The sequence below is a fragment of the Crassostrea angulata genome, chromosome 1, assembly GCF_025612915.1.
Source record: "Crassostrea angulata isolate pt1a10 chromosome 1, ASM2561291v2, whole genome shotgun sequence".
In the NCBI taxonomy this organism is placed as follows: Eukaryota; Metazoa; Mollusca; class Bivalvia; order Ostreida; family Ostreidae; genus Magallana; species Magallana angulata.
The window spans coordinates 47,869,592-47,896,835 of record NC_069111.1 but is presented as its reverse complement, the minus strand read 5'-3'; the positions used below and the strand labels follow the sequence as shown (position 1 = coordinate 47,896,835).

General features: G+C 35.9%; 2 protein-coding genes and 1 long non-coding RNA gene across 4 annotated transcripts in view; 2 read left to right on the top strand and 1 right to left on the bottom strand.

Annotated features, from left to right (window-relative positions):
• The window catches only part of LOC128168630 (cysteine--tRNA ligase, cytoplasmic-like), a 74,111-nt gene that overhangs the window by 11,262 nt on the left and 35,605 nt on the right, over window positions 1–27,244 (top strand). The window lies entirely within an intron of this gene.
• The window catches only part of LOC128168683 (uncharacterized), a 51,791-nt gene that overhangs the window by 485 nt on the left and 24,062 nt on the right, over window positions 1–27,244 (top strand). The window contains exon 2 of the long non-coding RNA XR_008241432.1: window positions 14,656–14,741. This is a non-coding gene — a long non-coding RNA (uncharacterized LOC128168683). The remainder of the gene's footprint in view (window positions 1–14,655; window positions 14,742–27,244) is intronic.
• The window catches only part of LOC128168661 (uncharacterized), a 46,563-nt gene that overhangs the window by 1,624 nt on the left and 17,695 nt on the right, over window positions 1–27,244 (bottom strand). Inside the window, exons 2-5 of the mRNA XM_052834815.1 lie at window positions 15,917–16,003; window positions 5,641–5,738; window positions 2,556–2,673; window positions 2,024–2,200 (exon numbers count right to left, since the gene is read on the bottom strand). Of these exons, the coding sequence (XP_052690775.1) occupies window positions 2,024–2,200; window positions 2,556–2,673; window positions 5,641–5,738; window positions 15,917–16,003 (480 nt within the window). The remainder of the gene's footprint in view (window positions 1–2,023; window positions 2,201–2,555; window positions 2,674–5,640; window positions 5,739–15,916; window positions 16,004–27,244) is intronic.

Sequence of the window (27,244 nt, the reverse complement as noted above, 5' to 3'; positions counted from 1 at the left end):
AATAGAAGGAACGACATTTTTTGTTCATTTAATGAGATATCCTGTTTCTCTGGTTGAGGATTGAAATTAAAATTAATTTTCCATTTGTGATATTGATTTATATTTGAAAGAAAAGTTACTAGTGCATACAACATACTTGAATTAATTAATGGTCGAAATCAATCTTACACTTTTAATCATTGTAATGTTGCTACTACCTGGTAGTATGTAATAATCAAATTTAATTGTGATGGTTGAGGGTCAAGGTCAGTCAGATGAAACGTACTGAACAAGATGGGTGAGATTCCTATTGATATCTATAAAAGTTACTGTATACAGGTTCATTTAAACCGCGTGTTATTTTCGCCCTTCTACACTTGCAAACGGCTTCATCCATATTTTTTTTTATTCGCCCAGGTACAATCATGTTAAAAGAGATATAATTTGAGACATTGGAATTTGCCCAGTCTTAAGGTGGAATGACACACCTGGGAAAAGTCATTCAAATTAACAGTAAATTATTTGATTATGAAAGATATAATGACAAATAAACTGTACATATGTCAAATAAGCGAAAAATTTGCAGTTTGGGGATAAAAAAAGGAATATCAAAAAATTCAATTCAGTAAGCAACAACAAAATTTTAAGCCACTGCAAGATTCGAACTTGGGATGTACGGATCGCAAGCCCAGCACTTTATCCACTCGGCTATAGAGTATGTTAATTATTGCTGTCGATAAAATCCTTTAGTAAAACGAAATGTCGTTTCAATCAGAGGTCAGCCATTTTGTGATGATGTGTTATTGCACCTTAAATTTGCCCACTTAAAACGAGGGTATAAAGGCCAAGGGCAAAAATAAAATTAGGGCGAATATATCCCTGCATACACTGTGTTTCATTGTTGTCACTGCCATTGTCTTAAGCTCCTAACAAATCAGATGGAAGTTTACGTAGAGTCTAAGAGTAGATATAGAGGACCCAATATTTTTAGATACTAGTAATCATCACTTACATAAGGCTTTGATCAGGAGATTTATCAGTGAAGTTTTTCTGATTATCAACAGTAGTAGAACAAACAAGTTATACCTAGAATTAATGGCCATTGCATGCAAACAATCTAATAAAAATTAGAGCTTTCATCTTGTTCTTTGATTTGATTATGTCAATAGAAAAAAGCTAGTCAATCTGATTTGGGTTCTTGTGTAATTTCTTTATGTATGTACTAACATTTACAGTATATAAATAGAATTGTAGGGCCTTTGATGTTTTACTGGAAGTTATAGAAAAGTATATTGTTATAATTAAATGGGATATTTCAAGGAGCAAATAATTCTATGAAATAAGTTTTACAGGATGTTTATACATGTACCACATTTAAATGAAGAGTACAGTTTTGAGGCTTTATGAACAATATATGATTCAGAAAAATTTTTGTTTTTCTTTATCGCCGTGGATTTTTTGTTTTTCTTTATCGCTCTGGATTTTACCTCGCACTCATAAAATTTTCACACACTTCACATAAAGTAGGATTTATGATAATAAAATATCAGAAAATCGTGCTAGGTGGATATTAGGAAAGATTTTACTCTGTGTCTCATGGAGGGTAGTCTCGCAATAAAAACGGATTGTGATGATTACATGCACTGAGGATGGAAAACTTTAGTGCTGGATGCTAAGCTCCAGTTTGATTAACAGTAAATAATGAATGATTGAGCAGAAATAAAAATGGGCTGAGTTTCGTAGAAGATTGAGAATGTTCTTGAAAATTAACTTTGAACTCATCAGAAGTGTACAGCTTCATCTATGTGCTAGTGTTGAATTAATCTTAGGACAACAAGAATTAATGTTTAGATTCTCAGGCTCTGCAGTGGTAAGGCTGAATACAACACTAATCAATGTTAGAAGGGGAATAACTCTTTCTATTTCTAACTATAAAATGATCAGCCAAGTATTTGATGCACAGTCTTTAAATTCTGGCTACGGACCATATTCAAGCTCAGATTGGTTGATCATGTGATAGACAGAGTATTCAGTAGCTGATTACCCATAGTTGTGAGACAGAGGGCCTTTTTCCATAACGAGGACAGGTTTTTTGCTTCTAGAGGAATTTGTTCGTGGTGCTTTATTGGATCATATCCGGTCTGGATATGTAGTCCCTTCCCTGTGGGCACATTGCTGAGATAGGTCGGACTACACAGCAACTGGGGATGCTTGAAATATGCTGGAATAGAGAAATACACAGTATATGTCATCAATATACATTGATGTATTAGTTACACATGTTGCTCCATTATCAAAATACATTAAATGTTTAGCAATTTTCATATCATGTAGCATTACCTCTATTAATATTAAAATGCAAATCATAATTATAGCAACATGACTACCGGTAGTTGAAATTTTTATACAACTATTTTAGCTTAATTGTAATAAACATGTTGACTATATCTATATATTATATATTTATTCTTTGAATATTTGAATTTTTCCAGTGAAAGCCCACTTTGTTAGCAGATCTAAGACAATTGAATTTTGTCTACCTGTCTGTAATTGTCTATGTGACTAGAACTGTCTACCTGTAATGGTGTAGGTTTGTATGTCTGATTTGCCTACTAAGACAGGTGGCATGATTTCATGAGGTGGAAGCTCAATGGACTCATTGAAGGAGTTATACCCTTTCATATCGGAGGGAATCTGAAACAAATTATACCGTTATTATGATTGGCAAGTAAAATCAAATATTTGATGTCGGCCATCAAATTACATAATATGCTGAGAATGATGCATCATTTTCAAAGGAATTTCTAAAATTGTAATTTGATATACCAGAGATGAATTTTTGTTGGAATATGATTGGATGTAAACTTTTACGGGAATAGAAAATTAGCTTTGTTATTTTCTCTATACGAATAAAATGTTATTACAAGCTTTTTATGAAGAGAGTAAAAAGAAATGAAGTTATCATAAAATTCTGATTAGCTTAATTTACTTTGTTTTTATTATCTTGGGTTTTATGGCGCTACTTTTCTGTCGGCATTAGAAATCAGTGAAACACCTTGAATCTGTGCACTTTCTGATTAGGGGAAGTTCTGTCCAATTACATTTCAGCCATAGAATGACAATTGTTTTAAAGCTTAAAGAAAATACCAAATAATATACTGTAAATTGAAAATTGAATTCAAGATAATCCTGAAATATTCAGAGCTAAAGGCTTCAGATTTTCTGATGGGAAATCTGTAGTTGAGAGTGTCACTTGTCTTGAATGAGACATCCCCCCTAGGATTAAATAACTACGGTAGTAAGACTGAAATTAGATAAACAGTTTTAAAACGTCTCAATATATTTCTGTCATACATTGCAGAAAACCTGCTGAGAGAAAGGGACTAAAAGCTGCAAAGCCCCAACGCCTTCAATTAAAATGTAAGAACAGAACCTCATCTTTTCCTGAAAGTGAGGTGTTTCATTATCACTTCCAGATATAGTATGATGAAAAATAGATGATGTTTTCTTGTTTCTGAGATTTTTTTCTTCTGTCCCAATCAATGTAAGTGGTATTGAGATAATCAGATGACAAAGCTCCTTCTCTCGAAAGACAGGATTAGACAAATATGTTTTTTAATAATTAGAAAGAACATTTTCCCTGCTGAAACCCATGCATCTTATAAACTCCAGATGCCATTACTGTTGCTGATGTGAGTTGTAGCCTACAAGATTTGCAGTAGATCAGGGATATACTGCTATTGGTCTGTAGCCCAATCCATTCTCCCTCTTCCTTGGGTGGCAGAAAGATAGATGGGAATATCAATGGAAATATGAATGAGAGTAATCTGCAAGCACCTGCTGCTAGCTTCTGATGTATGTATACACAGAAAAGGGGGAACTTGAAGTTACAGTGGACAGGAGAGAAATATGTCACTGTTTCCTGAGGGTCGGATCTCCTATTGTGCATTTGGTTATCAAGCCGAAGCAGTTGTATCAGACTTATGTGTTACATGTACCAATGTATTCCAATCTCCATTTATCTCCAGAACAAAGAATATCTCAAATTATGGTAAAAACAAGATTGCTATTCCTTCTCTGGGGAATAAATGGAATTAGAAAAACTGTAAAAGAAATGGGGTTTTTGGTTATGAAGAAATGGAAGGAAGCAAAAAAAGTAAAATTTTGATAGATGATGTGCAAAAGATGGCCGATGCAAAGGAGAGATAATTATGATGTGTAAATGGTTTGTTTATGGTCTTGTTGGCCCCTTATGTCCATTATGAGCATTAGGAATTGCCAAATTTGGTGCATATCCACAGTTTAATGAGGCATCCCTGGAACTGATCCATTTTAAGCAGTGTTAATTCGATATTAAGATGTGTTAATTTCACCCAATTGGAGCTCCTTTCAGGGCGAGACGTTTGCTTGGGGTCTCTGTCTGAAGACAGAATTTGACAAGACCGGTGACTCGACAAATGGCTAATGGTATATTATAATGGAGGCCTTCTCACAATGCTCAAATAAACAGTCCCCAGGAGCTATATAATCTAAGGGCATACTGTGGATGTCATCGCGCTAATTATAGTAATGGATTCAGTAATCTCCACTGCACTCACTTTCCTTTGTCTTGACTATGTCTGAATTTGAAGTGGGTAAAATAAGATGCCACATTTAGACCATTGAGGTATGATTTAAACAGGATTGATGTATATAGACAAAGAAAGTGGTCATAAATCATATGTGCATTGAAAATTTTTTTCTTCACCAGTTTGATACTGGTACATTACAATGATAGAATATACAGAGTACATGATAACATTATTTTATACACTTAATATGCACATACTATTAATCTTGTACACAATTTTTTTTTTATCAAAAAAAGAAATGATTTAGTTCTGAGATAGTCTATGATACCTATGGAAAGGAATATTTCTGGATTCTACAGACATCAAGTGTATTGTTATTGCATTTCACTAAATTTAAACCGACTCCAAGTGACTTCTAATAACCGACTACACTTTTCACTTGGGTGTATCTGTACTATTGATTTAAATCTATTGCAGTCCGTTCTTCTCTTGTCTTTATTGGAGAGAATTTTAAGACCCCAAAATCAAGAATATATGCTTGCTGTCAGTTCACTTTCCAGACTAAGTAAATTATCATTACTGCCATGAAAAAGGGTCCGTAAATCAGGCTAAACTGGTCCTCTAATAATATGCTGCGGTGGCTTAGTTAGCGTTAATTACGGATTGCATGTCTGGTGATCATTTAGGGGGTCACAGTCAGAATATCTGTTAATATAATTAAATTAGGATGAGTGTTATATAAAGTTACTACAGAAATTGCTTAGCTAGGATGTGACATCATTGCTATTGCATGTTTACATGGCGTCTCGGTCCGCTTTCTTCCTCCATTAACAAGCTCTTTTTGCTATTGATGTATCATGTCGAGAAGACCATCAATGGAAATTTAATCGACCATACCGTCTTTGTCAACGATTGAGGCTGAAATGTTCTCCATTTTGTTTTTTCCTGCCGGGATAGTTGAACTGCACTAGATCATGATGTACTTTTTTAGTTCTGACATAAGCGATAAGTACTAATTTACCATGTTGTGTTAACGTGCTGGTATTTATAAGTAAAAAAGGTGTACTTATAAAGTTATTTGGATACTTACAATGGCTTGTATTCCAGACAAGTAGCCATTCAAATCGTAGATTGGTAACAACTTGGAGTCATCCTCTAGGCGATACAGAAAACCATGGTAGTTGTCCGCTAAAAAAATAAAATGAAATTCAAACATGTATCTCGGTACTTCAATTCAAAAAGTTTCTCTATCAAACATTGTAAATGCAATTTTTCAGCAATGTTGCACGGTTGATTCTAAATTAGAGCAAAGGTATATGCATATTTAGATGTACACATTTATCATTTAAAAAATAAATTTAAAAAAAATAATTTGGATTCCTTTACTTAAAATTTGTATGATTTATTGAAATATGTAAATGAGGTATGCATGGATTTGACAATTCTGTCCTTTAATATTAGATACAAAGATGGAAATGAACTGGAATGATGAATTGAAGGACCCCAATACAATTTAATAAGTGAGAAATTCAGAGGAAAATATCAATAGCCAGAGTAATTTAGTCTTCAAGAGTTTTAAATAGAGGAAATTGTGCTTCACAAGTGAATTTGCATATGTATGCAAATGATATGTAAATATCTATTGGTCTGATTCAGGTGGGAGCTTTTCATTATGTTATTTATTTTACCAGCTACATATAATCTCAGCTTTTCCTCATCCAATTCATTTAGAAGCTTTTCATAGACATGTTAGATCAAGTCTTATTATATTTGAAAGATGCTGAAATGTCTGCTGCTTTATTTTGGGAAGTATATGTTATAAGTTTGCACTGGATGACAACTCTCCATTTATGATATATATTCATAAACTTCTAGTGATAAATTCAAACTTCTTAATTGTCTCTTAAACTCTGGTTATATTACAGACAAATTGATCCCTGTGGAAATTAGAATTGTTGTAACTTGTCATCGTTTGACACAGTGTATGCCAGCTTGAATGCTAATACTTGTGCAAACTTTCAAAATGCAATACACATCCATAGTTTTTACTCATCAAGTTTTGCAAAATGATATATGACTTGAAAGGCTGTTTGTGAAAGCCTATTTCTTAATTATGAAAAACTGCAGCATATCAACAGTAAACAGATTTATTTGTTCCATAAATTATTGTTATCTGTCTAAAATTGGAATAAAATGGAGAAAGCTGAAACTTTAAAACTTGTTACTTGGAAAATCTTTGAAGAACATCATTTCATAGAAATGGCAGAGGCAGAAAACCTTGTAAATTAGACACAATATTGAAATTCATTCTTTTTAGTCTGAGACAGCATTAGCACTTTGATGTTACTTCAAGTATTAATGAGGACCAGCAATGCTTTATGGAATGCCAGCTTAGCTGTCTGATGAACAAAGGGTTCAATAGACTCGGTAACTTGGACTTGATACTAGTAGCTGTGTCTTACAGGTTAAAATGCAGAAGTTACACATGGACTGAAGCCATTTATATATTTATCTAAGGTGCTAGATAATTACAATCTACTATCATCTGATATAAGGCAAAACTATATTATAAATACAGGGTTGGTGCTGGGGTTATGATTGATTTAGATTTGTTATCAATTTTGATTCCAAGTAATTGTAATTTTAAGGGTGGTGAGAGTTGATTCAGCTCCATAAATTACTTAAAAGATTGTTTAAGTCATAATACTCATATGTAGACCAATAATAATGAAGTTAGTGATTCCATGGATATGAACAAAGAAGAAGGTTACTTATTGGTGAATCTATTGCAACTGAATTTGAACCATTCACCTTATGGTTTGATAACCACTAGGCAATTGGTGAATCTATTGCAACTGAATTTGAACCATTCACCTTATGGTTTGATAACCACTAGGCAAATGGCCATGATAGAAGATTTTGTTGTGAAAGAAAAGATAATTGAGGTCCTCCGAGAGATGCAAAAAATACAAGTATAATAGATGAACAGATGACAATTGAAGCATATCAGGTCAATGGATCTAAATTTGATTGGTCGATATCTATTGTTCTTAGACAGGATTGGTTCTTTAATCCATCATCTCTACACAGGATGTCTCTCCCTCTCTCTGTCTCCTGTCTTCCCAACAGATCCAGGAGCTTGGTCAATAACAACTCTACATTCATCACAAGCAACCCCTCAATATCCATTCGGATTCAATATTTCTTATCAACTGAAGAGCGGGAATAGATTTACACAGGAAAACATGATCAAAGCAACTCATGTGCTTACCAGTATTGACTGTATCAAATTAGTCCTGTACCCCCAAACCCTTGAGTTATTACTTCTCTGTGTAATTCTTTCAGAATCTTTACATTGGGATAAACTGGTCTGAATAAGATCTTGTACTGTCTGGAGAGGGGAAAGGTTTTTCTTTTATATTTCAGCACTAAAGAATGTATATAAATTGGCTGATTAACACAATCTTCACCCCTAGGTTTGCCCTCTCCCCCTCTAACTGAGAGCCTTGATGTGTCCTAATGGACAGAGTTGGGATCATCAGTCACTGGGATAATTGTCATCATGGTGGCGGGGAGAGGAGATTCCCATGTAGCAGTGTCATCATTATCCCATAGCTATAAAAAATGGCCTCCAATGAATTACATATTGAGACGTTGTCAACAAAACAATAATTAGTGGGCATTGTCATCAAAAAGGGAGGGTTGGTTGGAGAGCGGTCATTAGATCTATGAAAAGAAAAAAAAGGAAAGTGAGATGCCTGAGCAATATGGTTTTTCAGGGAACTTTTTTGTCAAGAATAATTAAAAGTTGTTGAGATGTTTGTTTGTAAATAGTTGCTGAGCAGATATTTAATTATAACCAAGTCTTAATCAGTGAGCAGACTGTGCTTAGTTGTTCATTCTCTTTTATTTTCACGAAATCAAGAGGGACTGTCTTTGAAGACAGGAGACAAGCACTGTGACCAAATCATTGCATGGGCATCAAATTAATTAACTCTATAGTACATGTTCACTTGGCAAACGATCTTCTCAGTTAAACAAAAAAAGACTAATTAGTCCAATACAAGAGTTGAAAATCTGAAAAGAAATTAGGCATGCACGATGGCAGATAATGTGTGATATTTCAATGGGAGATGAATTCTTCCATCATTATAAAGGCAGGAATTCAATTAGAGGTGATTGCTTGTCGTGAGTTTGTGAAGCACCATCTATTAAAAACATGATCTGGTTTGATGGAGTGAAAGAACAAAAGATGTGGCCTTCTGAAGATGGTTGTAATTGATAAATTATGTCCCCCCAACATCCCAAGCAAACCTGGATGGATGGATGGCTACAAAGTGAGATTGACCTCGGTGACCTCTGTCGTTTGTGGAAAGGTCAAGAAGAAGACAATGCCGGAAAGAAGGAGGGGCAATTGTCAGATAGAAGAGACGAGAATAATTCTTGAGGTTTCTATTGATAATTTTTTTGATTCCAAAGTCTTAAGGACTGTCATGCACAGAAACCATTGATCCGAACTGTCAAAAACAAATGAAAATGCTTGAAAAAAGAAGAAATCATTTTGAACTTTAATAACAAACTTCTCTTTCATGAAATATATTTTTTTTTACATATGACACTGTTAATAAAGTTTATTGCTGTGGAGAACATCAAAGTCTCAGTTTTTTGTTGTCTGATGTCCTGCAGTTGCCTAGGAGAAACACATCTCAAAAAGTGTCATTTCTAATTCATATTCTGACACTACTCTTTCAAGTAACTTTTCAAAATGAGAATATAAATGACTTGTTAAGACAAGTAGCGGAGGCAGTAGCCTATTGATTTATCCCCGTTGAGTGAAATGATTGTGAAAACCCCTGCAGCACGGTGCACCTCTTAATGTTTTTGACAGATGCAGCTAAACACCCTAACAACCCCACTGGGAGCAGAAACAAATTAAAGGTCAATATAATTTTCTTATCATTTCTACATTCTTCATAAACATTTCACATTAAAGTGATTAATTCTCTGCTGATCTATGGATTAGAGGTCTTTATCTAAAAGCAGATTCAGAGCATAATGATCTGTTTAACATCAGCTAACCCCCCTGATGATGAATTGCCTCCCTTTCTTCAAGGCAAGTGTGACTTGATGAATTATCTCCTCCTTTGCTGTTGTTCAAAAGACCAAAGCATGCTTATCAGGTTCTGAATTTGAAACAGGTTCTGTTAGTTTTATGTGAGTAGCTGCTTGTTTCATGGGGAATTGAGTAACATACTGTACAGAGTTTATGAACTTGTTGGTCACCAAAGTAAAGTGGATGTTTGGGATTCATAGACTTAATGAGCAAATTAAGCTGCCATGATACTTAGTTGATAATGCTGAATGTGTGTGCTAGTGCCAGAAAAACGGATGATGGATGGGCCATTGGATGTGATGGTCAGTAGCTTACATTGTAACCGGTGACAGAGAGATGTGCTGCATCGGTATGGAGGCCATTATCGTTGCATACATAACCAGATGTGGGGTTAATGAAGGGGAGATAAGAACATCACAGGAAATGTTGACAGAAGAAAGGGGGCATAACTGATGTCAGCCTGACAAATACATGTACAGTTATCATCTGTTTCCTTACAATCTTGTCAATCTCTTCCAATGGTCGTATAAAAAATACTGACCCAATGCATGTGAACCATGCATCATGGGGTACCAAGAGATGCTTGTATCTCACCAGAACTCACACATTCCATCGTAGATTTTTTGGTGATAATGTTGGACACTCAAATAGATTTTTTTTATAGCAGTTGATGAGGTGATAGGCAGTTGACAATGGATGTTGGGGTTAAAAGGGGTCAAGGATCAGTAGAGCTCATGATTTGAAGCAGTTACTTATAAAAGTGGCATCATCATTTCAGTGTGTTTCATAGAATCAATGTGCTTTAATTGTTTTGAGCTGTACGTAATGAAAATCACCATTTATTATGGTACTAAACATTTAAATCATTACCTAAACTACCCCTTTAATTGAAATACCATTGATCAAATATTACTTAATTACAGATGTTGTTGATCAAAAACTGCCAAAAAATGGCTCGCTATTGTCCAGGCCCTAGTTAATTGAGATACCACTTTTTTATTGGTAATTTTAATCTGATGAACAGGATTGAATTGAAACTAGAGTTGGTGATTATGGCGGTGTTTGATTTGCATTAAGTGAGAGGTTCATTGCTGAGCCTCCACATGCACAATGAAGATTCAGGCTACGGATAATTTGAGAAGTTATGATTTTATAAAAGAGATCAAGGCATTGGGGAATTTATGTGCCTATAACCAACGACATTGAAATGTCAAACAATTCAAGTAAACATTAGAGTTGTAATTCATTTGGAAATTCAGATAATTAAATCTCAGATTAGATGTATAAGATCCTTTTTTTAGGAGGGAGAGTTATTGATTTTGTTAATTGGAGCCTGTACATAGGGTGTACAAAATATCGGATTGTAGTGTAGGGTTAATTGGTGCTGTCATCTTTTGCTTGATCAGAGAAAATGTTTTGAAGCAGAAATTGGAGATTTCGATTGCATAGAAAATATATACTGTTTATCTAAGTTATCTGCTTACAGATAGCATGCAAGATAAAAGCTAATAAGACAGAATAAGATTGCTTCAAGTGAAGTAGTTGTAAGAAGAGATACTAGGTCTAAGCGGAAATTCTTTTGAATATGGCATATCATTCCAAATGAATAGACATGATATCGGCATGTATACATCATTTTGCCCTGTATTTTCCTACTAGCGAGCCATCTTTCCTGTGACTTTCTAACGTGACAAAGAAACATCAAGCGACCAGTGTCCTCGTGCATGGTCATATCTTTGCTCTTCGGTTAAGGAGGTGAATATGTTCCATCTGAGTTAATGGTTGAAACTCCATCTTTTACAGAAGGGACAAAATATGCCCAGAGCTACACATAATGACCTGTGTTAAATTTCAGAGGAATCCATTTTATTTCTCTACTGTTAATTTGTAGTATCACATCAAACAAAAACTAGCATTGCCTATAATTAGTTTTGTTTCCAATGCATCACCATTGGGTATTGTTTCTCAAAGAAATATGTTTTGGTATTTAAAAGGACTAAGATAACAGTGTTGATACAATATTGATAATTCCAAGAATATAAAAAATGCAGAAGAAAAAATTCAGTAAAAACATTAGATACTCATCTTCTGTGTTTTTCGATTTTTGTTTGTTTGATGTTGGAGACACCAAAGAGCAAATATAAACACCAAACATGGTTAGCATATGTATAATTGATGAGCCGCTGATTAGACGAGGTGACAAACAGACTATTAAAACTGATGCCGCAATGCATGACTTCAGGCGCAAGATTCTTATATCTGAATATATTTGGGAACTAATGGTCATAAAGGATCAATGTAGGCAGCTCCAGTGCTCCATCATCCAGATTTGTTTGAATTTTTTATGCCCAGAAATTTTCATATTTTCTTGAAATGGGAACTGGGTAGATTGATGTGGTACTAAATTGATATTTACACATTATGTTTAAATTTTTTATGAGCTGTAATTGACAGGATCAAAAGTTGATTGATGTTATTGCAAATTACAATGATCTAGTAAACATTTTAAGTGATACTTTCTATGAACAGACAAAAAATAGATGATTAGTAATTTTCCTATATAATTGAAACACTACCAGTACATTATAAAAATTTCTCCAAATGTTCTGCTTTTTAGCTCACCTGAGCCAAAGGCTCAAGTGAGCTTTTCTGATCACAATTTGTCCGTTGTCTGTCGTTGTCGTTGTCGTAGTCGTCGTCGTTGTTGTCGTCGTCGTTGTAAACTTTTCACATTTTCATCTTCTTCTCAAGAACCACTGGGCAAATTTCAACCAAATTTGGCACAAAGCACCACTAGGTGAAGGGGATTCAAGTTTGTTCAAATGAAGGGCCACACCCTCTTTAAAGGGGAGGTAATTGAGAATTATTGAAAATTTGTTGGTATTTTTCAAAAATCTTCTTCTCAAAAACTAATCGGCCTGAAAAGCTTAAACTTGTGTGGAGGCATCCTCAGGTAGTGTAGATTCAAGTTTGTTCAAATCATGGTCCCCGGGGGTAGGGTGGGGCCACAAGAGGTGGATCAAGTTTAACATAGGAATATATAGAGAAAATCTTTAAAAATCTTCTTCTCAAAAACTATTAGGCCAGAAAAGCTAAAATTAAAATGGAAGCATCCTCAGATAGTGTAGATTCAAGTTTGTTCAAATCATAGTCCCCGAAGGTAGGGCGGGGCCACAATTGGGGGATCAAGTTTAACATAGGAATATATAGAGAAAATCTTTAAAAATCTTCTTTTCAAAAACTATTAGGCCAGAAAAGCTAAAATTAAAATGGCAGCATCCTCAGATAGTGTAGATTCAAGTTTGTTCAAATCATGGTCCCTCGGGGTAGGGTGGGGCCACAATTGGGGGATAAATTTTATACAGGAATATATAGAGAAAATCTTTAAAAAAATTCTTTTAATAACTATTTGGCCAAGAAAGTTCAAATTGGTGTGTAACCATCCTCAGATAATGTAGATTTAAGTTTGTTCAAATCATGGTCCCTGGGGGTAGGGCGGGACCACAATGGGGGATGAATTTTTATAAATAGAGAAAATCTTTAAAAATCTTCTTCTCAAAACTATTAGGCCAGGAAAGCCCAAATTTGAGTGGAAGCATCCCCAGATCATATAGATTCAAGTTTGTTTAAATAATAGTCCAGGGGTAGGGTGAGGCCACAATGGGGGATGAATTTTTACATAGGAATATATTGAGAAAATCTTTAAAAATCTTCTTTTTAAAGACTATTTGGCCAGAAAAGCTTAAAGTTGTGTACAGGCATCCTTGGGTAGTGTAAATTCAAGTTTTCAAAATCACAGTCCCTAGTGGTAGGGCGGGGCCATGATGGCGGTTTGAATTTTTACATAGGAATATATAGAGAAAATCTTAAAAAATATTCTGGGAAAGTTTTCAGTACGAAACTCAGTACTATGTGTGAAAGCACAGGTTATGCAGATTTAAGTTTGATGAAACCATGATTCCCTAGAGAAAAGTGGGGCCACGAAATGGGGGGTAGGGGTATATAGGATAGAGAAAAATCTTCTTACAGGTACAACAACAAAAGGGGCTTGGTATTTACCAAAAAAAAGAGGTGGATAAAAATTTGCAGATTTTCAATTTTTTTTTAGCAAGATCTACTGTACTTAGTTGTCAAGATATTTTGATACTGTAATGCTAATTTGATCAGAATTAAGGCAATTGTTGCTCAGGTGAGCGATGTGGCCCCTGGGCCTCTTGTTTTTCTTTTTTCATTTTCATGAGAGCTCTGGAAATAAAAAAAAAAAAAAAAAGGAATTTTTGAAAATTTAACATTTCTGGTCACATCACTTCCAATCGGTAATCCATCAAAAGTGGTTCTATAAATGGGAATATTTTAAATTTATACTTTTTTGAAAAATTCATTTGATTTTTTTTAATTAGAGAAAATATTTTCTTAGGAGGAACTCATCTTTTGATGGGTTAATGCTATTAAAACCTGGATGTGAATATCATGAAGTTTCATTAAGATTGAGATAACTGATTTGCATAATCAGGTATTAGTATTCTAGCACCAGTGACAACCTCAACAGAAAAGCCGTTTTATGATCTGATCTTTTGTCTGTGACAAAGGAAGGTTCCTCTCTTTCTCTTTGCCCAACTTGCTTATGATGGCATCTTTACGAGTCCCCAGAATGTTTATAAATACATCCATGAAAACTGAGACGTAGCTTGATGACACAATTGGTTTCAGTGGCTGCCATGATCCCTGTAATGCTTCCGGAGGATTTAAAAGATTACGTTTTTTTGCTCCAGCACACAGATGTTGCAGATTTTCTTTTTACAGCTTCGGCACATGGATATCAAAATGTCTGGGGACAATCTTTGCCCCATTCTTTGTTATCATCCTGTAACCTTTGATCCGGACTTGAATTCAGAGACAAACATTTCTTGATTTGACTGATACATCTTGATCATCAGGGATTTTTTTTATTTTATGTCTTTTATTTTATCCTTTTTTTTTTTCTCGCTTCAGAGGTTGCAATGCCAGCTGTGTTCTACGGAAGGCCATCACAGAAAATATGCAGATTTACCACAACTGAGTGATCAGTGACCATTAAGGTGAGAGACAGGGCCAGTCCAGCAAGAAGTGCATTCACATGATGAGGAATTTTTAAGATTTGTAACTAATCCAATGTCCCCACATCAGTCCATTTCTTTTGATTCGAGAAAAAAATCCCCCCTGTCCTCTGTTGAAGGCTATTGATCAATTTCTGATAAAAAATTGAAAAACAGATTTGTTTGGCATTGGAAAAAGTAAATTATTCAGTGGTGGGTATCTGCTAAATCACTGCAAGCCCTGCTAAAGAAGTCTTAGATTGTCGCTCAACAGAGTCATGAGGATCTCTGGCTACCTTTGCTTGACCATCCAGCATCAATCCATGTTTAGGCCTAGCATCATTAAAATTGTAACAATCTTTACATTAATGTTGTCCTTAGAAAGGTGGCAAGAAAAACAAGTCCATGCAATAACCATTGAATATACAATTTTTCGAATGAACATGTATTACGGTATTTGAAGTAAGCTTGGTAAAATCATAAATTAACCTATTTGTTAGAAAGGGAAAAAGATAATGATTGGTTTTGCATGGAAAAGAAACAAGTTTAAGGAGATAAAATCAGTTAGTTTTATGCCCTATTGTGGGGAGATTAGTCTGCTCATAGAGAGGCCCCTCCTGGATTCCCTGCTGTTGTTGAGGTTTTACTAGAGATTAACTTTATGTGCTATTGAATAAACACCACACATCCCATAGACACCCTGGTATAAAGACATTATAAATGACAACATGGAAGGGGAATAAAAAAAAATGTAGTTTGGTTCCTCTGGGAACAATCAATACGAAACATCAAATATTCATGGCAAAAGATTCGTTAATCATCTAATACCGGTAAAGTGCGCAGGAGAAAGGGCCCACTACCTACTTGTATTATGTGATGGTTTAATAGGAGGAAATTAGATTTGGTCTGGCAGGAAGGTTTGTAAAAAACTTGTGGTCTGACCAGACATGCAAAAGGAACCAGTTGACAACCTTGGATTGCTATTGATAACTTTGTAAACAGTTTGGGAGAGCACCTATCTGTTGTGCTTTTTAAAATTATATAAAGTTGTTTAATTTTCAAGATTAATAATAAAAAGGCAAACTGCAATAAATGTATGTGTATTTTCTTATAATCTATTATTGTATGTGAATGGTATGCTGGTACACAATAGAATATCTTTGAGTTTCTACACTTACTTCTGCAGATGTCATTTTGCCTTTTATAATTTTCTTTTTCTGCATCTTCTTTTCGCTTTGGTAAGGGTCTGTGCTTTCCAAATTTTACTGAAATTACAAGAAAAGCCATTAAGAACACACAGTACCTGACACTTAGTTAAATGATATGAGGAATATATCCATCTCGGTCAGAATTTAAGTCAGAGTAATCGAAATACAAAATGAATTAAGATGGTATGATGCATCTGTGCTGCTGAATTAAGATTATGTTGTCGGTGATAGGTTCATCAATCACCAGGCCACCTTATACACATAGTCTGGAGACGGACAAACAACTCTATTGCCGATTATGACTCCAATGCGGTATTACCATATTTATGATAGGGGCTTACAACTATTGACACATTTCTTTTCACTCTGCTTAAGCCTAGGAAACACTTTCCGTGTGCAGTGCAGATTCGCTGTTGTGGGAAGACCCCCATTAGAATTATTGTTTTAAGACTTGGTGGAAACATGAATCATTATTTTTCATGGATTTTAACAGGTCTAATTTATTTTTTATTGATTCTCCATCTTTATTGTGGCACGAAACACTTTGTAATGAAGCATCAAGTCATATCGCCATTGTGGAGAAGGACAAAAACATGTTGTAATGCTCTTCCTGAGAGTGACGCGAGCGTAACATGTTACACCGCACACTCCATAATATTTCTCCATTAGATTCTAAAAATCAATGAAATTTCTCTACAAAAATGCATCATTTTTATTAAAGTCAACATATTATGTATATTTTTTTTGATCTAGCAACATAATGATGTCAACATGAAAGCATTCCTATAGGAAAAGTAAAAGGGGTTCATGCATTAATGACAAACGTAGTATTCTGCCCGCAGATGGTTTTATTTTCATTTTCAATTTGCCATATCCTAATTCTTCTACACCTTATCCCAGACAGACTGCTACATTTACTCTGGAACACCTGCACATGCAGGGAATTTTTAAGATTTGTAACTAATCCAATGTCCCCGCATCAATACATTTCTTTTGATTATAGAAGAAAATCCCCCCTGTCCTCTATTGAAGGATATTGATTAATTTCTGATAAAAATTGAAATACAGATTTGTTTGGCATGGGAAAAAGTAAAGAAAATTTTTCAGTGGTGGGTATCTGCTAAATCACTGGCCTTGCTAAAATTGATCCCAGATTTTCGTGCAGTATGCATGTGCTGCCGGTGTGTTCATATTTCGCTTTCTCATACTGAGCCCAGGTCTATCATTACCCTATAATCACAGAGATCTGTCAGACCCAGGCAGATGGACAGATTTCGGCCCTCTCTGATTTTGTGATTGTAATCTAACACACCCTCATTTATTAATGTCCATTTGTGTTTTATCTGGACCAGTCCTGGGTTGTCCCCCCTTGACTGTGGCACCACCTGTCCACATTAATCAGTTGAACTGCACAGACAGAAGCCATTAATGTGAAAATGATAAACAGCAAAAAATTATTGAAGAAGCATTTTACTGTGACATTAATCTGATAATCCTGTTAATTTCTATAGATTTATTTTTCATTCTTTCAGTCAAATGCATTACTTTTGTGTTGCACCCATTGCAGTAAAAATGCTACCCCTCCCCATCCTGACCTCTGGGTGAGCTCTTTGACTTGTAGAATGCATTGTGTGGAATCCAATTTAACAGTCTAGTTACATTTTATTTGTACCACAAAACCAAAAAAATATGCTTTTCATCAGAGAAGGAATTCTGACATTTGGAGTTTGGACACTACAAAGGGCTAATATTGCACAAGTCATTTCTCACAGACTGATTTCCTCTCACGTTTTGAGAAAATGGTCGTTCTAATGGCTAAAATTATTTTCTATTTTATAGTTTTCCTATAGTCTGAGGCTGTAAAAATCAGGGAATTGTCTGAGAATGCTACTCTGGATTTGATGTATTCGATGTATTGCCGCTTTCTCTGATCCTGTAGGGTTTCAGCCATCAAGCTGTGTTACTTAGGCATCCCTTCCAGACTTACAGAAGAACCTATTTTAAACAGCCAATTGTATATCTTGACTGTACTCTTTATCACAAGACTTTCCGCTTATCAAATACCAATATAATTAGGTTCCTATGAATTAAATATTAATGCTCTATTTCAGTATAATTGCAAGTTATAATGAAATACTTCTGCATTTTAGGTTGAAAGTTAGGTTGCAGGTTCTAATCTTTGACAAAGCAGAATGTGGTTGAATCTGAGGAAAGATTTAATCAATTTAACCTAAAAAATTCTTAATTTCAATTCTTCCCGGATTGTGTTCCAACATTCATGTTGTGCATCTTGTGTCCTTGCCATCTACAAATGAAGACTGCCTTGGAATTGGTCTACATTGCCTTAATCCCCTGTTATCTATATATTATCTGCTACTGTGTCATTGTCTCTGATATATCAATAATGACAGAGTTCTCAGAATCCTCTCCCTTCCCATAAATGAGCTTAATTTGATCTCTCCCCACCAGTCCTTTCTTGTCTATTGACAGCCTATGTATGGCTGTACTGAAGTCTTTTGATCGGCACCACTGTCAGTTTCTGCTCCCGAGATATAATTATGGAAATATTCTCAAGTATTCGGCTATTTGGAGAAGTGATCGCTAAACAACTAGATGGGTATTCTGTGAACAAAATCAATTAGAAATTCCCTCCAGTTGGGTTAAACTCTGATTTTTCTCCTTTTGGACATGCATAATTCATGCACTCTCTTTGCGAACTGTTAATGCACGTCTCCAAGATGATGGAGCGACTAACTGTTGGATCTCGATGGACCAACTTCATCACTATAACTGCTCTCTGAGTCGAAGAGCCCAGTGTTGGGAATGTCACCCACATGTGTTAGTGGTGCATTCAGTGCAGCTTGGGCTTTCTTTTTTGTCGTAAATGGCACCAAAACTCATCCAAGTCTCTGTCTGAGCAGGGCATCAAGGGACTTTTAGAGCAGGGATAATACAGATTGACGCCCATTATATTTTTTTTTGTAATAAGGAGCATCAAATTATCTATAATTTAGAGAACCACTCTTTCTTTAAACACAAATAACTGGTAGTCAATTTACTGGTCAATGGTTAAAGGAAAGAGGAGGTTGTCTAGTGTACCGATGTAGCCAGTGAATAGAAAGTCCATTAAATGCCCTCCCAAGCTGTCTCACCCCGGGCCAAACGGACCATTATGTAGAATTTTTATGGCTTGAGGCTCAGACCAGCAATATGGTCCGCCTGCCCCAGTCTTGGACCAGTCTGGTCAGAATGCTATAACCTGTCACAGTGGTCCCCATCAGTGGCATGCTCTGTGACTCAGCAGGTGCTCTATAGCCAAAGAATGCTGCACACCCAATCACCAGGACTAATCAGGTTTTGGTAGAATGTCATTTCCTTCCTTTTTGTGTTAATGTCAGTGCTATAACTTGCCTTTGTAGGGTTGTAACTGTTTTGCCCTATGGCTGTTCAGAGAAATGATTCATGACCAATATTTTGATTTAACAGCTTGTTCTTGCACACTATAAAAGGAAACGTTGGCCAATTTTACTTTTTATGAAACAACAGCTGTTGAAACCACTTAAATTTCTTTTCTTTATTTTATTTGGTAACCATTACCAAACGGTACTCGGGAGCATTAAACCTTTGAAGGAAAAAACCCTCATTATCGACCAAGTGTGAATGTATACTAAATGTTATAAATGATTTGTCAATTTTAAGCTTACTGGAAAACAGCATTAGATCAGGGAACTGAGTGTGTGGAGAAGGGCTTTTACCACTTTGCACTGTTTTGAGAATTCCCTCCTAGAATCAGAGACATTGAATGATGTTAATTCCCACAAGAATCGTATGTGTCGCAGTAAATTTAACTGCAAAACCCTTCTCAATTGAATTTTATAAACAAATGGGATTTTTTTCAGTCTGCCTTAAGTTTTCTGGTGATTTAAATCTTTTTAGTGATCAGGAAAGTATTATCAGAGTGCAGTGAATGGTACAGGCAAAATTTGTCAGTTTGATCTAGAAATAACTGTGATATCCCTCACAAGGCATAGACAGATATATGTAACATTTAGAAGAGGACTGGTTTTTCGTCAAATTCTGAATAATTGCTGGTTCACTTGACCGATGATAAAGATCGGTCTGTCCATCAAGTAACCAGTCAATTGATCAAGTAACACTATCACTGGATACGATATTTCATTTGATACAACTTGAGATGGTCACATATATCTTGATTATCAGGAGGTTTTTTCCTCGTTTTTTGTTAACATTGACATTGATCCATGTGCCTAAGTGGCCACAGATTAAACTGATCTATATATTCTGTCAACTTACACTACACAGCCAATATTGGTGTTTTCACTTTACAAAAGAAAAAAAACTCTTAATTTTTCAAACAGATATCTCCAGACTAATGATTATACGATTCATCACCTTATGGATCTGTAAAATCTTGGAGCAAGACGGCAATATATTCTCTCTCTCTCTCCACATAATCTAAAAGATCTAAGCTTCAGGCAACTATACCCAGGTATAAATCAAGAAATTTTAATAACTGAAACAGGTATTGTTCCCAGAGGATATACACAGGGCTGCAGGGATAACTTTATAGGAAATTCCAGCAACAGGGATGCTGCCGTTTCATGAAGCCTCATTTTACAGACAGAAACAGAATCAGGAAGAAAATTGTTTCAGCTACAATTTCTAGTGCAATTTTATTTGTCAAGGTAGTGCTGAAAATAGAAAGAATATTGTTTCTTAGAAGTGATTTGGCTTCTGTAATTTCAGAATATTTCCTTTGTCTATCTGTCTTTCTCATATCGTTATTTTTTTCCAAGGTAGATGAAAATTGCTGAAATAATGTTGACTCCACCAACCTACAAATCAGGGCTGAATTTAGTTAGTAACCAGTATCAGGGTATTTATTGTAATGATGTTGCTAGAGCATATGTTCAGATGAAATCCAGATTTGTAGAACTGTTAGCTCTGAATCAGCTGTTACCACAGATGTCCAGTAAGTCTGAATCTACCGAAACAGAAACCCAATTAACCTATTACACCTGACTAAAAAACAGTTCTACTGGTGGAAAATAAACCCTGATATATATAAGCACCACTCAATTTATGTGACAGTAACTTGATGAATTAGACAGATTGTATCTTGGAGGAGAATCAAGTTGGTGGTTTTCTGACTGGCAAACGAGGATAATTGAATTAATTAAAGGTTTGTTTTATATAAATTGTGTTTCATGTTACAGCAGCTTTAAATATAAGATAAAGAAAGTTCTGCTGGATGCTCTTCATTTGATATGTGTGAACAAGTTCTTGTTTTTAGAATGAAAGGATAACCTGTTAAAGTTTGATATTGCAGTATTTTAGTTTATGTACAATCCACAGTACTCCTATTTAATATATAAACAGCTTTCTAATAATTTGATTCACTTAAATAAGGAACCTGGAGTACCAGTAGTTTTTTTCAATCTTCAAAACTTTATCATGCTTATATTAATGATTCTCAGAATGTCTTTGATCTGTTAGCTATCAGAACAAAGCAGCTATATGCCAGGTATTACTATAGATTGGTATGAGCCAGCTATGGTATGAACCAGAAATCAGTACAGGAATATTGATTGGCATGAGCCAGAAATCAATACAGGGGTATAGATTGGAAGAAGCCAGAAATCAGTATTGGGGTATAGATTGGTGTGAGCCAGAAATCAATACAGGGGTATAGATTGGTGTGAGCCAGAAATCAGTACAGGGGTGTAGATTGGTGTGAGCCATCTATAAGCCAGAAATCAGTATAGGGGTATAGATTGGTGTGAGCCAGCTATAAGCCAGAAATCAGTATAGGGTGTAGATTGGTGTGAGCCAGCTATAAGCCAGATATCAGTACAGGGGTATAGATTGGTGTGAGCCAGCTATAAGCCGGAAATCACTACAGGGTTATAGATTGGTGTGAGCCAGCTATTAGCCAGAAATCAGTATAGGGGTATAGATTGGTGTGAGCCAGCTATTAGCCAGAAATCAGTATAGGGGTATAGATTGGTTTAAGCCAGAAATCAGTATAGGGGTATAGATTGGTTTAAGCCAGATATCAGTATAGGGGTATAGATTGGTGTGAGCCAGAAATCAGTATAGGGGTATAGATTGGTCTGAGCCAGCTATAAGCCAGAAATCAGTACAGGTGTATAGATTGGTGTAAGCCAGCTATAAGCCAGAAATCAGTACATTGGTGTGAGCCAGCTATTAGCCAGAAATCAGTACAGGGGTATAGATTGGTGTGAGCCAGAAATCAGTATAGGGGTATAGATTGGTGTGAGCCAGCTATAAGCCAGAAATCAGTACATTGGTGTGAGCCAGCTATAAGCCAGAAATCAGTACAGGGGTATAGATTGGTGTGAGCCAGAAATCAGTATAGGGGTATAGATTGGTGTGAGCCAGCTATTAGCCAGAAATCGGTATAGGGGTATAGATTGGTGTGAGCCAGCTATAAGCCGGAAATCACTACAGGGTTATAGATTGGTGTGAGCCAGCTATTAGCCAGAAATCAGTATAGGGGTATAGATTGGTGTGAGCCAGCTATTAGCCAGAAATCAGTATAGGGGTATAGATTGGTTTAAGCCAGAAATCAGTATAGGGGTATAGATTGGTGTGAGCCAGAAATCAGTATAGGGGTATAGATTGGTGTGAGCCAGCTATAAGCCAGAAATCAGTACAGGGGTATAGATTGGTATAAGCCAGCTATAAGCCAGAAATCAGTACATTGGTGTGAGCCAGCTATTAGCCAGAAATCAGTACAGGGGTATAGATTGGTGTGAGCCAGAAATCAGTATAGGGGTATAGATTGGTGTGAGCCAGCTATAAGCCAGAAATCAGTACATTGGTGTGAGCCAGCTATAAGCCAGAAATCAGTACAGGGGTATAGATTGGTGTGAGCCAGAAATCAGTATAGGGGTATAGATTGGTGTGAGCCAGCTATTAGCCAGAAATCAGTATAGGGGTATAGATTGGTTTAAGCCAGAAATCAGTATAGGGGTATAGATTGGTGTGAGCCAGCTATTAGCCAGAAATCAGTATAGGGGTATAGATTGGTTTAAGCCAGAAATCAGTATAGGGGTATAGATTGGTTTAAGCCAGATATCAGTATAGGGGTATAGATTGGTGTGAGCCAGAAATCAGTATAGGGGTATAGATTGGTGTGAGCCAGCTATTAGCCAGAAATCAGTATAGGGGTATAGATTGGTTTAAGCCAGATATCAGTATAGGGGTATAGATTGGTTTGATCCAGCAGTTATTACAATGGTAAATGTATACAGAACGGTGTTAGCTGTGATGTACTGGGGAAGCTTGAGTTACCACTGACAGATCTGGGGAGGGAGTGAGAGACGTCCATCAGTGCTGTGTCAGGATCCCCCAGATCTTACCAAGATCTGTCCCGCTCTAATGAGTGGCTGACTAGATTATCACAGGGGGTCACTGATTAATCTCCAGGACTGAGGTAATTAGGGCTATATGCAGGCTCCCCTGGCTGATGTGTATTGGTTGGTCAATGAATCAGAGGTAAACTAAGACCCGGCTGGGGATGGTCAGGAGTAGAGTTAATGACTCAGTCCACAAGAAATAGCTGTCACTATTCTATATACAGTGTAAGGGGTGTTGTATCTGTTAAAATACAGTGTTCCATTGAAATTGATTTGAGATTACGTATCTAGGAAATTAAAATATGATAAATTTAAGTTGATTCCACTATCAGTATAGGCTTAGGAAGAATTGAAGAGCTCTAATCCCTATCTGAGAATCATTGAATTTACTGAAAATCTAATAGTCTTCACTTCAATTTTCCTGACTGGTTCTGATACAGAATTATTGTTTAGTTATTTGAAATTTGTGGTCCTTTCAGCACAGTAAAACAAATGTCAAAACACTTAAACCTAATAAAAATCACCTTAAATGTCAATCACTTGATGGACTGGCAAGATGGGTGTCTATAAAATGGAAGGAATTAGTTTCATTGGTGCAATTGAAGCTGGTTTCATTTGTAACAGTGGGTAGAGGTGATCTTAATCCAATCAGTTCTTTCCTCTTGATGTTAGGACTTCTAAAGCTATGAATAAAAAACGGACTAAAACCTTGAAAAAATTGATTGATATTGTACAGACTGTATCCTAGAATTGTAAATATGCATGTCTCACTATATGACCGACATGTTTGATGTGAATAAAGATTGAAAAACACCTAAATTATTTTCTCTGTTATACATTATTGAACTTGCGTTTTTGAAGAATTTGAAAATTCAAAACACTGTGTGTACAAAATTACAGTTTCATTTTATCATAGCAGAGAAATAACAACTCTACTCTTTTGAGTTTGAGTTTCTTGGTTTTACTGCATGCTCATGATAAGTAGGTTTTACTGTATGCAAGTAAGATGAATTAGAACGGAGATACCGTTGTGTATATCCTCTCCATCACTTGATCTCAATGCATAGCTAAGGCAGAAGAAACAGTGGAGTAGGCGAGCTAGTTGTCAATCAGTGATAATCTCCTCAGTTCTGACAAGCAGGAGACATGAAATATTTATGCGCCTCATAGAACATCAAAGTCGTGAGGGACTGTGTTTACACTCACAGCAGGGAAGAAAAAAAACACTGGTTTTAATCGGCTGCATTAGTTTTGCCTGGTTACATTCTAACAAGATGTGAGCACAAACTGTTAGATTGTCTCAAGTTGCAGAATAGATGTGATGTAACACCATAAACAAAACCTTTATTTAAAACAAACACTAATTGACTAGGCTACTTTGGCCAACTGGAAGCCACTGCTTCAACATTTGCTTCCTACTCATGCATCAGTTAATGTGATAATTTTATCACCTACAACATTTCTAACATTAAGTGTTGACCCAATCTAATGACCATGGGTTTATGTAACTGGAGGGTTTTCAGGTCTGCAGCACATAGCTTTTTTGAAGTGTTCTAACACAAATAGAGTTAATTATGAGATGCTTGTTAAAGTTTTATGAAGCAGAATAATTCTTTCCCTTCAGGAAGCAGGCAATGATGCATGGGTCTGGTGACTTCCCCGTTCTGTCAGCAGACGAGTCGTAGAACGAGACATTGGTGTTAGTGCCAGCATTCTCTGTGACATCACATTACAGACGAAAAATTACAAGAAATGATTCAAATATCTTTAAAAGTCAACAACATGCTTTTAATTACTGATCATTTTAGCATCTCTTGATTTCTGATAGCTTCCATATTGTTCTTGACAATTCTGCGGCAGATTGGCAGAGACATTTGTAGCTTGACTATCCCCTCTGCCTTAACTTGTCTCAGTAGATTGACTGTGCCTGTTGTGATGTTTCCTAGATGACTCTCTGCCATGTTTTCCTGACAGTCCCAGATGCTGGTCTGGTTAAGAAGCTCACATCTGGATACTTGTAACTGCTGTAGTGAGATATGGTATCAGGCCTGAAACTTTCCCTGTAATCCAGATGATGTAACCCATCTGGTGCTGACCTCTTGCACAATTTGGCTGCAGATAAGGACAGTGACATAATTTCTAAATTCATGTCATATTTTTATGAGCTACGCAGATGTTTTTTGTCGTAGGTACAATTTAGTCGGCAATCATGTCACTTTAGATCTACATAGTTTTATGCAATTTTCTGCCCAAGACAATTAAACGCTGTCACTCTAGCATATGTGCATTACATTTCTGGAAGATCAAGAGAAAACATTTGTAAATCAAGGCTTTTCTTTTTTTTTCTTTTTACTTGCGGTAGTAACTTGGCAAGCTGTTGACAGTATGTGGAACACATCTTGCAGAGAAATAAATAGATCATAAACTAATGATATCTAAAGCCTAATTAATTCAATATGGAAATCAATATCTTTATATATCAGATATTTTATGACTTATGAATATTTCAGAGTTTAATTGTCCATACTGTCACATTTCGTGAATACACTCTTCTTTGATTTACTGGAGAAATCAATGCTGGGATTACGACACTGAACCGGATCCCACAAAGCCGGATTATCTGAAGGTACCCTCACTGTTCCTTGTTGTCATTAGAGAGGACCCTCAGCTGAGACATAATCACTGACCACGGTATACCTCAGCAGGGCCCTATCAGTTAGGGTCTGTCCTCATTGTCTGGAACCGGACATTTTACAGGCAATGAGCCATGTAATGTATAGTTTTCCCTCGCCAATTTGTAGAGGCCTCCATTTACAACAGCTTTTTATCACCTGTCATGCTGTAACTTGAGAGCATTAAGAGCCTAGATTGAACAAATATTTTTCAAATCCTGCCAAGAGTAGTCCCACCCATCAAATTCTTTCTCTATCCTTATATTGGTCTGATTATTAACATTTCTACCTAATTGTTTCTACTAATCTACAGAAATTTTTCCATGAGAAAATGAAGCTTCATAGTCCAAGAGGTATCAAACTGTTTTGGAGTCAGAAAAAACAATAACCATGTGTTTCTTTTTCTAAGTATTGAATTGACAGCTGAAATCTGCATTTAGGAATCACAACCAAAACAACAGGCACACAGCATGTTTTTTTCATTTTTAGCTGATTATATTTCTCTGAAACCCATGGATAACACAGATTTTATAATATTGTAACCGAGGGTTTTTATGACCTGCCATTACAAGTGATGGATTTTGCAGACCATTGTTTGTAACGTAAAGTATTGTGTATACTCGGAGCTGTCTCTGGTCTATGTATTAGCACAGCCACTAGGGTCTAAGGCAGCTTGAATTGTCACTGGCAATAGCTAAAACGTGAAGGAAGGCCTCTTGCAAAATTGGAATTCAGCAGAACTCTTCAGTTCTCTTTGAGAGTGTTCTAATTTAGAACCAAATATTTTTCATGATAATTATTCTTGTTTTTCATTAAAAGTTGGTAAAGACTAAGCTTAGAGATGTGGACGGACATCAAAACAAAATTTGAGTACTAGGTCACTGTTGCCAAAGTAACCACAGACAAGAATTCTGCAGACGTAATTTCAGCAAATTGAAATGTAGATAAATATTTCCTCTCGTAGATGAAGTAAAGAAATAAGATTACAAGACCTTGCACAACCTCAAAGCTATGACAGAAATAACAGCTAATCACACTTAATGCCGCATCTGCTTCATATTCATACAATAAAAAATAGAGTTCTCTATGGAACAGTCATATATCTAAACAATGTCTGGAGGATTTTGAAGATCTCTGTTCATTATTAATATTGGACTCAGCTTTTTGAGAGAGAGAGAGAGAGAGAGAGAGAGAGAGAGAGAGAGAGAGAGAGAGAGAGAGAG